Source organism: Hakea prostrata, chromosome 9, assembly GCF_041222555.1.
Source record: "Hakea prostrata isolate BN-2017 chromosome 9, UWA_Hpros_2, whole genome shotgun sequence".
Classification (NCBI taxonomy): domain Eukaryota; kingdom Viridiplantae; phylum Streptophyta; class Magnoliopsida; order Proteales; family Proteaceae; genus Hakea; species Hakea prostrata.
In genome coordinates, this window is record NC_142608.1 from 1976507 (window position 1) to 1991808 (window position 15302).

Here is a 15302-nt window from a genome sequence, read left to right on the forward strand (position 1 = left end):
CCTTTACTGCTGACTCGACAATAGGGAAAAGTCAGAAAGTTTTATAACATGTGGCAAGCAATCCTATTAGATAGAGATCACCTCTATGGGATATGTGCTTTTTCAACAACCACACAATAAGAATAAAGTTTATTTTGACAAAATGAATGAGGTAGAATCTCTAATGAATATGAACCTATGAAAAAATGTCAAGGGAACACATACCTCTCCTCTGATGGAGGAGGCGATCCAGACTCAGTGGGCCTAATAGATTATTCCACCGTTGTGTTAAGGATTCAAATCCAACCATCCATTGGGCTTAGAGATTGGGAGCCTTTGAGTTGGTGAACAGTGGACCTGAGCCCCAATTAAAAAATCGCACGAAGAGGACGAGGATCGATTGATCTTGCTTAAATGCACAAGATCCTCATGTGAAATAGCTTGTGCAGTCGGATCGAAATCAAGTTGATGAAAAGTGACCTGACACCCCAATTCAAAAATTGCACAAAGAGGACCAGGACTGACAACAAACCTTGCTTAAATGCGCATGATCGTTATGTAAATCAGCTATGGTCAAATTCAAAATCTTGACCAAAATTTAAAATTTTACGGTCTCAAATTTTACTTGATGATCATACACGTTAAATGCACACGACTGAAGCAATTTTGCTGAAGTAACTAAATCTCTGAGATTTTGAATTTGTGATCCAACATTTTTTTTTTTTTAATCTTGTGATCCAACACCTTACAGTCTTACACACTCATCATTACTCCACTTAGTGCAACCTTTTGTCTTCTTCATACTGTTTTCTGTTTTCGGTATTGACTCCTGACTTTGCCCAAAAACACACTATTACTCTATGAAGCAAAAGTAAATATTAAAAGCAGAAAAAAATAAGCAACCCTACCCCATAAACAGTAGGTCTTTCCAAGCGTCATAAACGAGTTTCACTGGTGATTCAGAAGCTCGTCAGAATCGGAAACAAACCAGTTGCTGCATGGTACATGAAAAACTGAGCCAAATTCAACTCACGTGAATAAGTCAAATAAATACAACACTTTATTGGTCTGGTTTTTTTATACATGGGACCAACCGACCAAACCACTTTCCAAACCTACTAGCTACTCTGGTAAGAGTCATATGATAATGATATGAGACAAACACACAATAGAAAAGAGAGAGCAACGTGAGGTGGATCATCACGACTCATCACCCTTTTCTTACCTTGGACACTTTTTATTGTAAAAAGAATGGTAGAACTGTTAGGTTGAGTTTGATTAGGTGTATCAATCTACTGGCTGTTTTCCATTTCAATCAGATGTAATCGATTCCATCAATTTAAGGTTTTCTTTCTGTTTTTGTGTTAGGTAATCATCAATTTAAGGCTTTGTATCATATCAGTTTCATGTGTAAAATAATGGAGCCATAGATTATACATCTCAAGTATGGAAATGTATAAGTTTAGCTTTTCATCTCAATCTGGAAAAAGGAGATCTATCTGATAAAAGGATTTGGCCATGATGAGAATTTTGATACCTGCAAAGTGATCAAAAGAGATGAGAACCCCAACTTCGTGGTCGGCCCGAAAGTTAAAAGATATTATCTTTTACGGACCCCATTTTGATTTTATCCATCCAACGCAACCTATGATGATAAAAGTTTTTGTCTCGTTTCTTCCTACGGGTTGGTTTCTCTCTTTCCCCTTTTTCCCTTGTTCGCTTGCTTTGTGATAAGTAGGTTTGACGAAAAAGAAGACAAGACATCCAAAAGTAGATGAAATGAGACGAAGAGATTAAAGGTTCCCAACCTCTCCTCTAATGGATGTATTACTCGTTTTTTTTTTTCTTTTTTTTTTTTTTTTTTGGGGGGGGGGGGGGGGGATGCATGTATCATGTATGCATTACTTCACGCAAGCTCAAACGTATCAGTTTTGGGTACTAACAATATGGATAATTATGGGATGATTCCAACAATCCCACCCAAGATCAGACCTAAAGGTCAAGATGGGTTTGCCGAGACTAAAATATTCAAATTTGGTTGACCTGAAAAAAAGGGATCCATCAGAATTAAAAACGAAAATATTTCCCAATACCAAGACCAGATCACAGGTCCACAGTAGAAAGTATACTCGATAGTACAGGAAAAAGGTTTCCAGCATCAATTTGGTTTGCATTTAACTTAAACCCTAAGGTTGAAATGTTTTGAAGTTGTGTTTGGCACCTATTCCAGAAATAGATTTTGGGTCTTAAAATGTACATCAGAAGCAAGACTGCATAAACCAGCAGCGAAATGGTCATGCGCATTATGGTCAAGCGAAATTTCGGACCCAGATGCACCGCATGACTGTCTTGCGCATTAAATGCGCGGGACTGACGAAAGGTCCCACCAGAACCCTAGCAAAACGAAAGATTTTTTTTTTTCTTCTCTTTTTTTGCTTCAAAGCACATAAAAATGAAAGAAGAGGACTCTTGTGGATATGGTTCATATACAAAATCCCTTGGGATGACAATATGTAAAGTGGCTTCCCTTACGATGGTCCTCAGACCAGAACCACCGCGAACTGCACTAAAAAAGATGAGAAGTGGTCCTGATTCCTGAATTCAAGCTCAGAATCCAATGTTCAATAAGAGGAGAAGAGAAGATAAGCGAAGAGTCACAGAACCCAACACAGCAACACCAGCACATACAACAAACTGTAAAAAGTAGAAAACGAGAGTTAGGTGAGTGTAAAATACACACTGAGAAGCACGTGAAGCGCAGCAACCACAGGCACTAGAAACAGAAAACTCATTGAGATTTCACTTTCCACCCTGCTCCACCTTTTTCTTTACTTTCTGTGAGCTTCACAGGATTGTTCAAATTCCCTTGTCCACTATTGTTAAAGCTCCATTTTCCAAATGCATTGGAATGCCATCGTGATATGGGTCCCTAGAAAAAGGTATCCAATAGATCCTTGTTCAAAGATCAAGGAATGGCTTCCCAGGAAGGGTGGAAAAATGCCCTTGGCTACCCCTTCTACAAAGCATGATCCAAGAGACTACAAACAATTAATTGCTCTACAAGTTAGATGAGCAATTTAACATCACCTGTATATACAATCACTATATGATTCTCCAGACAGGCACAAAAGCTCATTATGGAAATTAGCCCAGAAGCTTGAGATTTAGTGTCATGTTAGCTTAACAAACCCTTGTCCTTGGGAAATCTAACGAGCCCTCTCAAACTGAGACTCATGGCAATGTGGGTCAAGCCAATCCGCAGTGGAACTCTTTGATGTGTTACCGTTTACGTTGCTGCCACCAACAAGTTCTTGTAGGCTATCCACCTTATTCTCCCGCCCTGATCCTGTGGACTTCCTGTCTGCTTCTTTTAACTTCTGCTTCAATCGTTGCTTCCGCCCGGTTGGGCTCGATTCTTGCTGCTTTGCTTGTGAAGGAGGAGCACCATGTGGTCCCAGGTAGATCTTTTCCTCTTCCTTCTTTTCCTGCCCAATCTTACAACACAAATGTATCAGTTTTTGTAAACTAGTTCACAAAGAAACCATAACCCAAAAACGGAAATTACCTACATTTCAGGACTTTAGAGTTGTACATGCACATGAAAATTTACTGTCAACTTCAGTGTCATACAGCTTCAGATGTAGAAACCCAAAAGCAGTTTCAAGTGAAAAAGTAAACAAATAAATAAAAGGGTTAAACCCCATGTTGATACTCACCTTGGGAAAAGGTTTCGAGTCAGTCACTTCTGGAACATCAGGCTTACTCAAGTCCCCTTCCAAGCTCGGTATCACATATCCTTCAGTGTCTGGGAGAAACCAAAAGAAAAATTCAGCAATCCTCATTCATATCCAAAATAAACAAGAGACGTAATTAATTCATAAAACAAGATCCAAAATGAACACAAATTATAAAGAAGAAATAAGCTTATTTGGTTGATAATAATGATATAAGCAAATTAAATACTTCCTTCATTTTGGAGCACCAACCACTAGCAACCCTCCCCAACCTCACCAGGACTATAGGGCATACAAGTAAAGAACTGTCTGTTAAATTGAAACTGTTGGTTGAAGCTAAAAATTCATAAATGGCTATACACTTCAATAATGTACTTTATACTCCTTTACCCTATCTCCCTAACCACCATCCCAACCTCATCTACCTCCATCTACCTCAATTCTTTTTTCTCCAGTGTTATGTAAACAACCACTGCCCTCTTCAGTGACTTGTGAGGTGAAATTACAGGAAAGAAATAGATCTTGACCAAAGAAGAAATCCACAAATCATATATTTTCAACTCCTCCTCTCTCTTTCTCAGGTCTATGGAAACCCTTCGAAACCAGAAGATATTGCCCCAGCATCAGGCAAGGTTTCTTCTCAAGACAAGAAGAAACACCAGAGAGGAAGCACTCTGATCTTCCTGATTTTATTAAGTAAATCCAATAAAATCTCCAAGAATAAAAAATAATTCTGAATTTTATTTAAGAGCTCTGTTTCATATATGAAGTTCTGGCTTTTGAATTTTTGCTTTGTGTTTGAGTTTTAGTTCTGTCGGGAAACTTTGAATATGCCAGAATCTCTACCCATCAGTTTTTAATCCAATTTTACTGATCTGTTCCTTTAAAGAATAAACCAACCAACCAGAGTTCTAACCCAAACAACACGATTTGGCTGAGTAATCAAGATTGCTATTTAATCTGTTTGTCTTTCTTGACCTGCGACTCTGGAAAACCCCCTGGTTCTCTCCCATACAGACCCCAGAAACCAAGAAAGCCTCTCAAAAATCCAGAAGACGAAGAAGTCCCAGAATTAGGAAAACCAAGAACCTTCAAAAACCCAAAACAAAGAAGACAATCATCCCTTTCTTGACGGAAGCCCAGTAATCCAAAGAAGAAAGACTAGCCATAGAATTAATGAAAATCCAGAAACCTCCATTTATTTCTTTTCAAATCAAGTAAGACACCCAGAATTACCAAAATCTGAGATGGGGCCAACAGCAGGGGAAGGGACAGAGTTGCAGGAAGATAACATGAGAGAGAAGAATAGAGAAGAAAAAAGAAATAGAACGGTCATTTATATTTCAAAACTAACACCATCAGCCTTCATGGACAGATATAACTCAAACAATTGGGAGTTTGGCCTGTGAAGGGTTCCAAAACAAGAGGAGACGCATGCAATTTACTCCAATGAAACTATTGCAGGTCACCTCGATGAAGTGCCTCATATTAAATCCATGGGCGTGATCTCACATAATCTCCTATCAGCAGTATACAGGATATATCATTGAAAGATTGGAAGATAGGGATCAGCTGCATGGACCCTGTTCTTCCATTCAACTCAAATAAGCCTCATCACAAAATAAGTCCTGTTTCCCCCCATTCAACCTTACTCAATGTAACCCTAACCAATGAATGCCTTTCCTCACCAGAACTCCAGGTCCACCGCACCAATGGGTTTGGTCAAAGTATTCACAATCAGAGCAAACTTATACAACGCTTCTCCTCTATCTGGCTTCAGATCAGTTGCACAGACTTCAATGAAAGATAGCAACAGGGAGAAATGCAGAAATGGTTGACCGGCTCTCTGCTCAGTTCACTCTTTTGACCAAATCATATGTCAAGCACGAATAGGCCCCTCTTCACATGCATCCCCGCATTTACAATGACCAATAGAAAAATTAGTCAAGAAAAACTCCACCTACTCAAAGATGTCAATCGAAAAGCTCATAATTCCAAGCGACAATATACTTGCTCTACAGTCCTTTCCCATCAATGCTTAAAACTAAATTTTCCCTGTTTACTTAATAATGGGGTTTATTGTCTCCTAATAATTACAAGACAATCATTTAGAATGTTAGATCCAATTATACCCGTTCAACCATCATATAGTATAACAATATGCTAGATTGGTTAAGCAAATATTATTGGGTAACAACCATACACAATTCCAAACATGATAAGAGGGGATAGATCCAAGATGCAGTTCGGTTCAGTATGCTTAAGGGTATATAGCTGTTAAACAAATGCTCTTTAGAAAAAGGAAACATCCATACTTAATAAAACACAGTCTAACAGAAGAAACGAAACAGAGAGAAAGCGGATGAAAAAAGGAGAAGGGATATGATCTGTCTTTTACAGATCCTGGTGTGTCATCAATGGCCTTAAACCACTAATCAATCTGGCCCTTCACCTTCACCAAGATGGTATGTTGCAAATGTGAAGGTTTGTAGCAAAACCCAACCATAGGCATTCTACTTGATAATTAATGGAGATTTTAGGTTTGGAGGATGTAATAGGGTAAAAATGTTAGTTCTGTTTTATCAATTAAGTTCAAAATATAATAAGAGTAAGACTGTCTTTTACATTTCACTACCACAATCAACCTTCAGAGCCACAGACAAAATTGTTCAAAGAATGGGGAAGGGTGGCTTGTGAATGGTTCAGACAACAGGGAAAGGCAGACTATAATGGTTCAAACACAAGGAGGAACATTATTTTGCATTTAAATGTAAGAACTTTCAATAGACTCCACAAAAGTCAAGAATGGGTCCCTCCATCTTATCCAATTCCTAGTTATACTAAAATGATAACAGAAAACCAAAATATATAACCACTTATAACAATAGGGGAAAAAAATACATAACATCTTCAAAGACACCACACGACTTCAGAATTGGAAAGCAATTTAGGCTACTTCCTATATAAATTACATCATATCAGGGATTTCTTACTCATGCTGGAGGGGGATTTTGACAGCTATTATTGAAAGAGTGGGACTCTATAGACCCCCATAATTTTGAACGATTAAAAATAGATAGGAAAAAAAAAGAACATGATTTATGTTGGTTTGCTGTGTGATTCAGTTGTGACCTGTTATAGGCCAAGATCTGTAAGGTATGGATCATATACCATTTTCTTTGTTTTGATCTTCTCTTAGTTTCTGGAGGCCTACCTATGAAGTTATCAACTTATCATTATTGTGACCATTAAAAGCTACTCACTCAAACCTCACAGGAACTGAGCTTAGAAGCTCCATCAGGCACCTTGCATCATCTAAGAGTAAAAGTGTTAAGTACCCGAATGCAGTAACTCAACAATGGAGGAACGACACAAGGAAACAATAGTAATAATAAACTTTGATTGAATGCTGAAACAGAAACAGAGCACACTACCAGCAGTAGGTGTACCTATGGCTACCCGAGAGCAATCACCCACACCCTTATTTCCCTAATAACTCAAAAGCATGAAAACCTACTCTTCCTTCCCAATATTAATAGTAATTACTTGCCTACAATATCCCTCCATAGAATCTTCCCAAATCTAATAGAATCATTCCAAATCTTATCCTATAAGGCAATTGAATGCAATCTGAATCTGGAAATCTCACAACCATTTCCTTCCCTTCTTGATTAGATTTTGTGAATCCCCTTGCCACGCTTACGAGTATAGACTAGTGATACAAGGGGCTTATCAATACTCTCCTCCAGCAGTTTCACCTTGTCCTGAAGGTGAAAGTCTGGAAATTGGTACTGCATCTCATCAAAAGTTTCCCAAGTATTTTCACAAGGAGGCAGTCCTTTCCACTGAATCAGAACCTCCTACACCCCATGACTAGAGACACAAATGCTGAGCAAAGTGTCTAGTGTGAGCTGCAACTCGCCGTTCCCCTGCAAACACAATGGAAGTGGTTGTGGAGTAATATGTTGCCCAAGTGGTTGCTTCAACTGTGAAACGTGAAACACCGGTTGGATCCTTGAATCAGCAGGTAAACGTAGACGATAGGCAGCTGGTCCCACTTGCTCAATGATCTGGTACGGCCCTTAGAAGCGATGGCTGAGTTTTTCATTGGGCCGTTTGGCAAGTTTTCGGAAGCGATAAGGTTGTAGCTTAAGGAAAACCTCATCCCCCACTTGATAATGCACCTCCTTGCACTTGGAATCTACTGAAGCGCGCATCCGATCTTGGGCTACCCGTAGGTTTGATTTGAGGTCATCCAACACTCGATTCCGCTCCTGAAGGAACACATCAACCTCATCAACCTTAGAACGACCATCCTCCCAACGTAGAAGGGAAGGTGGGCCACGTCCGTACACAACCTGGAATGGAGTCATTTTAGTGGCTGAATGAAATGTCGTGTTGTACCAATACTCTGCCCACGGTAGCCAATTAATCCAATCCTTTGATTGGCGAGCACAGAAGCATCGTAGGTAAACCTCAAGGTTGTGTGAACAACTCAGGAAAGGTAAGTTTATTTAAGGCCCAATAATCCACTCAGAATCTCCATCCTCCATCTTTTTTCCTTACCAGCAAAATCGGACTAGAGTAGGGACTCACACTAGGCCATATTAATCCTGCAGTCAACATTTCCTGTACTAACCTATCGATCTCGTTCTTCTGTGAATGCGGTTAGCAATAAGGCCGAATATTAGGCGGTGTACTTCCGTTGGCTAACTATATCCTGTGGTCCTGTGGTCTCCGAGGTGGCAACCCTGTGGGTTCTTCAAATAGTTGTACGAACTCTCCTAACAGACGCAATACAGCCACATTCTCCTGACTTTCCCTAGCTTCCCCTTCTGTGGGTTGAGGTTGCAGCCAGTATCCATCGCCACCTGCCCGTACAGACTGCAACACATTCTTCATTGTTGTCTCCAATCTCAACAAAGTTGGATCTCCACACAATTTTACTGGTCATCCTTGCCACTCAAAATTCATGGTTCGCGAACGCCAATTGCTTCTCACCTCCCCTAATGTCTGTAGCCATTCGACACCTAGGATAGCGTCAATACTACCCAAATTGAATGGGTAAAAATTCTGTACAAAGGTCTCACCACCCATATTGATCGGAATATTTCGACACACTCCAGTCCCTTTATGAATCGTGCCATCTCCCAAAGCTACCTGAAAGTCCTTCTTTTGTACCTCCAGCCCTAAAGGCTTCACCAGCTCCTGCGCAACGAAATTATGCGTTGCACCACAGTCAACCAACACAACGACGTCGTAGCCGTGGATCTGCCCTTTCAACTTCAACGTGTGTGGTGAGTCGATTCCTACTAGAGAGGTGTGTGAAAGCTCCGTCTTGATCAAAGGGTCGATTTCGTCAACTCCATTGCTCCTGGTTGGTCACTTCGCCATAGCTGCGACATCTTGTTCATCGGCATCGTGAAGTAGCAGCAACCTCAGTTGCTTCAAAGGACATCGATGACCTTTGGTATAAGGAGCATCGCACTGGAAGCAAACACCCTTGTCCATTTTTTCCTTCATTTCATCCTGAGAGAGCCACCGCGAGCGACCAAATGTTCCTGCCATTGACGGAGTTGCAGATCGATTTGGAGAGGAAGAAGACGACGGGTCGAGCTTTTGGGTTGGTCAAACCGGGGTGTTGAGTCCCTGGTTTGTTCCAGTTCCTTGGTTCAAGCTGGTCCCTTTAGAATTGGTGTTGGTTGGACCCAAGTTAATATAACGTTGGGCTGAGCTTTGGGCTGTTGGAGTGGGCTGGGCCCAAGTGGATCTCCTATTAAATTCCCCAGCCAAGTTCTTTATCTGTACGGCTTGGGCCAGATCCATTATTTGGCCCAATGTAGTGGGTCCAAATAACCTCTCCTCAGCTCTTACGTCCTCATTTAACCCTGCCAAAAACACGCCCTTCAGTCATTCTTCTTCTACAGCGCCGGCAGCCACTGTAAGCGCCTCGAATCCATCTCTGTAAGCTGCGAACGACCCAACTTGTTTGTGGGTGATCAATGCTTCTTGAGGAGTCTTCATCTGTGCCAAACTAAAACGTTGGATCATCGCCTCTTTCAAACTCCTCCATGATAGTAATGGTTGGTGCAACTCGCAAAAACGTATCCACCCCAACGCAACTCCTCCAAAGCACAAAGTTGCGGTTCGAAGTTTCGCTCCATCTCTTAATTTGTGCAAGTCGAAATACCTTTCTGCTCGCACGATCCATCCCATAGGGTCTTCTCCCAAAAAAATTGGCATGTCAAGATGCCTAGGAAAAAATTCCTTTGATTTTTCGGTTTCACCCATTCTCTCACCGTGATCTAGTGTTCTTTAAGTCATCTCAGCTGTTAGGATATCGGTTGATTTTCCTTTTGAGAACATAAGTCTCAGTTCATCTTTGAATTCGTCATTGGCTTTTTCCCCTTTTTCAGTATGATATGCTAAGGCCCCTACCCAACCTTGAATCTCTGTAACAATGGTTTCTAATTCCTCTACCCTCTGTTCCATTCTACCTTTTACCATTACCCTGGAGTCGTTTGGCTCTGATGCCAATTTGTTAAGTACCCGAATGCAGCAACTCAACAATGGAGGAACGACACAAGGAAACAATAGTAATAATAAACTTTGATTGAATGATGAAACAAAAACAGAGCACACTACCAGCAGTAGGTGTACCTACGGCTACCCGAGAACAATCTCCCTCACCCTTATTTCCCTAATAACTCAAAAGCATGAAAACCTACTCTTCCTTCCCAATATTAACAGTAATTACTTGCCTACAATATCCCTCCATAGAATCTTTCCAAATCTAATAGAATCATCACAAATCTCATCCTATAAGGCAATTGAATGCAATCTGAATCTGAAAATCTCACAACCATTTCCTTCCCTTCTTGATTAGATTTTGTGGATCCCCTTGCCACGCTTACGAGTATAGACTCGTGATACAAGGGGCTTATCAAAAAGGCTCTGGCAGCTAAACTTCACAAGACATACATGTATCAAGGTTGTCAAGGCAACAAGACAACCAAGGCGCGTAGGCGGCCCCAAGGAGACAAATAAGCGGTCAAGGGATTCTACTGTTAATTTTCAGGCTATTAAGGCATTCTAGTGTAAAATTTTTGCAATGTAAATATGATATTTGATCCAAATATCATACTAAAAGTTACATAATTTATTCCTAGCACTTAAGTATGAAACATTTTGCAAGCTTAATAAAAAGTTCATCAACATAATCATCACATAACATTGAACAGAGTCATTAACTTTAAACATAACCACATCTCAAAGTCAAAAATCAAACTTAATATCCAAAGTTTAAAAACCAGAATACCAAAGCAAGAAAACCCCCACTAGGCCTATTCCCCCACATATCAAAGCCTGAATACAAATCTTGTCTTGGATGGCTGAATTAGGAACTAGCCTTTGTATGAATCCATTAAAAGCCATATGTGCCTCTGCTATAACAAAATTATCCTCCTCAATAATTTCTTTAAATTGAAAAAACTTTCCAAGGTTAAGTAACAATGATGTTGCATATAAAGGATGCTCCATCTGAGTCTCCCAATGCTTGTGAATAATGTTTATCACTTTCTTCCACAATTTTTCTTTGCCTCCTAAGTTATCCTTTAGAACTTGTTTGGCGTTTCTCATGGCAACATAAGCTTCAGGCAAAGTAGGCTTCTCATCACCATCTATGATCCTTCAGACAGTAAGAAGAGGCTCTGAAGCTCGAAAACAATCTTGTATTGCATTCCAAAATGTAGTAGCAAATATGGTTTCTTCTACTCTCTTCCCTGCCTTTGTGTTTGCTAAAGGAGACCTCTTCCAATCTTTAGAAATGAATAGGGTCTTCAAGGCATCCTTGTGCTTAAAGCAAACTTTGAATTGTCAAAAATGATGTTGCAAACCTTGTTGTACCAGCCCTTACAAGATCATGACCATTTGTTTTGCATCTCATTGCTTCAAGGCGAGTGTGCCTATGTCCTTCAACATAAGATCAAGGCAATGGGCTGCACAAGGAGTCCAATAAAGCCTCTTCCTCTTCTCCATCAACAACTTCCCAGCAGTTTTATAGCTGGCAGCATTTTCAGTGACTACCTGTATAACATTATCCTCCCCAATTTCCTCCACCTTGCTGTCCAATAGCTAAAACAACATATTTGCATCTTGTATATGTTTAGATGCAACAATGGAACCCAAAAAGAAAGTCCCCTCAGGAGAATTGACAAGGAAGTTGATCAAGTGTTTGCCTCGTTCTTCTGTCCAACCATTAGACATGAGAGTACATCCATATTGTCTCCAATACTCTTCATATTTCTTCTTCATTTCACGGACTCTTTCAGTCGCCGACTGCAACAATGGCCCCCTTAGTTCATAACAGGAAGGGGGTATATAACCTGGCCCATATTGAGCAATGGACTCAACTATAACCTCAAAGCTCACTGATTTGGCTGCATCAAATGGGATTCCCAGTTCTTAAAAACAATCTACAATCACATTATCAACTTTAGAGAATAAATCTGAATAGAGAATAACATAATAGTGAATACCAAAAATCGACTTGAACTACTAATCAAGAAACTAATTAACAACTAAACAACCAATAATTTACCGAACAGTAAAATTTGTATTTAAAAGATGGGGGGGGGGGGGAACAATTACAAAAGTTGTAAATTATTTAAATCATTCAAACCAATATACCATCGATATGTATAATCAGCCCATATAAAAAATATTAAAAAAGCATGGCAAAACTGGGGGAAAAATGAAAGGCATATACAGTTGCAATCAACCTAAAAAAAAATTACTCAGCATAATAGGATATACTACAAACAGACAGAGTTGCTTACAATCAGCTTAATATAATCGGCATAAAAACACTAGCAATGAAGTATCATAAAAAGGTCTATGATATAGTTCAAGATTGGAAGGAGATCAACTGAAAGCCAAATTCAAGGACCTACCCTGAACTGGTAATCAGCTAGGTCAAAATAGAGTTCTAGTCAAATTAGGGTCATTTGATCATTGAGATATGTCAATTGGATGTACTGGAATTTATGAGTGAAGGAATGGAGTTTTAACTGGAAATTAGGAGTTTGGTTTCCAGGTTTCAAGAAAGTAAATGATGGAACCTAGGTATACAATGGGAATTTAGATCTGAAGTTGGGTCAAATTTTCAGTTAAGGGAGAGGCAACATTCAACTGTAACATAGGAAAGTATTAACAGTTGGATTGGCCTCTGTGAAATTTACGGTTTTGGGGAATTATTAAGATGGGTTTTCTGGGGCAAACAGGTCAAGTTCTCTAGGCGCAGAAAATTATTTGATCCAAAGATGGTGAGGTTTTGATGGCTGAAAAAGCCTGCAGGTTCTGGTCTCCGGAACGAAGTCTAAAGATTTTTAGGTGGCTCGGGATTATGGTTTAGAGGATTAGAAGGAAGAGGATTTGGGTTGGGGATGTTGCTGCAGATTTCAAAGGCAGCAGTTGTTTGAACTAAAAACTCAAATAAAAACCTAATCTCTGACAAAAACTGAGAAAATCCCAGGAACATGAAGGAGAGCTTCTACTAGAACCCTTGCATTTCAAACCACAATAAGTCAATTGGATCAAACACCAACCCCACCAACCGCCTGGGATTCCCACCGCAAGGTGACAATCATACAAAACACCGATTCTTTTCCTCATATAAGATTAGCATGGGAGTTTTGGATCTTTATCATCATTTAAATCCTCCATTCATTAAATAGACAAACTGTTGAGTATGGCTCATGCTTCTTATTGTGTTGCCGACGGACACGGGGTCCCGCTCTCCGGTGAGCAGACGAGGTCTGGGGAGGCCGCCCTGGCGGGGATGTGGGGCCAACGCCCCATAGCCTACAAAGAGTCCATGTTTCTGTGGGACTAGGAGTTTCTTTACAGTTTGGGCTTGGGCCCATGAATCTCTTGGCTTAGGGTTTCTAAGCGCTTTTATATATTATCTTGCAATCAATCATTGAAAATAATGAAAAACCTAATGTTGAATGTAGCCTCACATTGAGGTGAACCAATGTATAATCCGTGTCTCTTTCTTCCTTGTTTTCTATTCGATTGTGTGTAATTGATAGCTCTAATCCTAGTCCAGACAAACAAATACAATGGTGGGCAGTCAACCTCTTCCCTGTTACAGTGATATAGTAAACCTACTTTAACGTCTTCTCATATTGAAAACATTTTCACTGTCTGTAAAATACTAGAAAATTTACCATCAGTTTCAGGATTATAAAATATACCAGGAAATCAACATTGCATATGCCAAAATTCAGTTAAAGCAACAATTTGGCATCACCTAAATCGTTCGATAAACTGATCACGATATCGTCACCAAATTAGTCTCAATGTAACTATGCAGAATTATAAGCAAAACTACATTGACAACACCATTAACGAAAAGTGAAATTCAAAAACACATTTCTACAGCTCCAAAACAAACTTATGTGAATATTTCAACCATCAAAATCAAAACTTATCCTGAATTATGTTAACCTGAAACCATAGAATCAGGATAAGATCTCACAAAAGTGAAATTTCAAATTAAAAAATAAAGAAAGAAAGAAAAAAATCGACGAGATATGACATCGTACTAGGTTACCGTAATAGAATTCTTACCCCATTCATTTTCTTCGACAAAAGGAGTGGAATGAACGGAAGAAGTATCCATGGAATTCAGATGACCAAGAATTTCAGTTTCTACAGCTCAAAAGCCCAGAACTCTTATGACTCTATATAACAGTGATAAGTAATCGATACATGCAACCCAGTGATTTCAACAATGGAAAAGCAAATCACCGGTAAAATTACAGATTCGCTTACCTCCAACGGTGCCGGAAACATAAACGAATGGTGAACTTAACCCAAGAAAAGCCCGACAAGGCGACGCCGCCTCTCTGTGGGATGTGGCTTGGCAGCGAACAAAGACGTTCACGTTCCGTCAACCAGTAGAAGTACCAGATTGCCCTACGGTTCAGAGATATCTACGAATTTTCCATCTTTTCGGTTCGGTAGACTTCCAGAGCTGTGGTCGAGCCGGGTTTGCAAATTAGTGCATTTGCATATTTTGAATTTTTTTTTTTAGTGCTAATTGGTAGCTTTATATTAGGAGTACTTCAAAATAAAGTAATCTTGCTCTTCACCCTCCAATCTTTGTTTCTTCCTTGAAAATCAAAATGCTAAAGGTAAAAGATGAAAGACGATGGTATAGGCACTTTAAAGATACAATAAACATCGAGTGGATGAAAAGAGTTGAAAGATTTGTAAATTTGTTCTTAAAACAAGGTGAAGGGTGTAGCGTAAAGCATAGACTACATCGGCGCCTTTAAATATGAAGAGGAAATATAAAGTGAGATCACCCACCCATGAGGTATTGGATCGTGTTCTTTTCACACCTCTCCAACACATATTTAGGAGGGAAATCAACCTTATTAATGTTTAGAGTTGCGCTCTCCTTCTATTGTGTAGTAAAATCCTCTAACTTTGTAGGTAGAGGATTTAGACTTGGGAAAATATAGATTCTAAAGAGAGTTAGGCACCATCACACTGAATTGCTTATCATATTGTAAATGAACA

At 39.7% G+C, this 15302-nt stretch overlaps 1 protein-coding gene across 6 annotated transcripts; it reads right to left on the reverse strand.

The window, feature by feature from the left end:
- Nucleotides 1–1986: 1986 nt before the first annotated feature.
- Nucleotides 1987–14750, reverse strand: LOC149003971 (uncharacterized). 6 transcript variants are annotated; one of them, XR_016175463.1, is made up of 4 exons: nt 14346–14691; nt 3696–3784; nt 2720–3473; nt 1987–2022 (listed from the first exon to the last, which is right to left on the reverse strand). XR_016175463.1 is itself a non-coding variant. In XM_089167760.1 (4 exons), exons 2-4 carry the CDS (start codon nt 14395–14397, stop codon nt 3186–3188), a joined length of 429 nt encoding a protein of 142 aa, XP_089023886.1. In that variant the 5' UTR covers nt 14398–14458; nt 14550–14691; the 3' UTR covers nt 2038–3185. The 6 variants fall into 6 exon arrangements, 3 of the variants coding, with proteins under 3 accessions (XP_089023886.1, XP_089023885.1, XP_089023887.1); XR_016175465.1 differs by lacking the exon at nt 1987–2022 and adding an exon at nt 3549–3595 and having other exon boundaries at nt 2038–3464; nt 14346–14750; XM_089167760.1 differs by lacking the exon at nt 1987–2022 and having other exon boundaries at nt 2038–3473; nt 14346–14458; nt 14550–14691.
- Between the last annotated feature and the right edge of the window lie 552 nt (nt 14751–15302).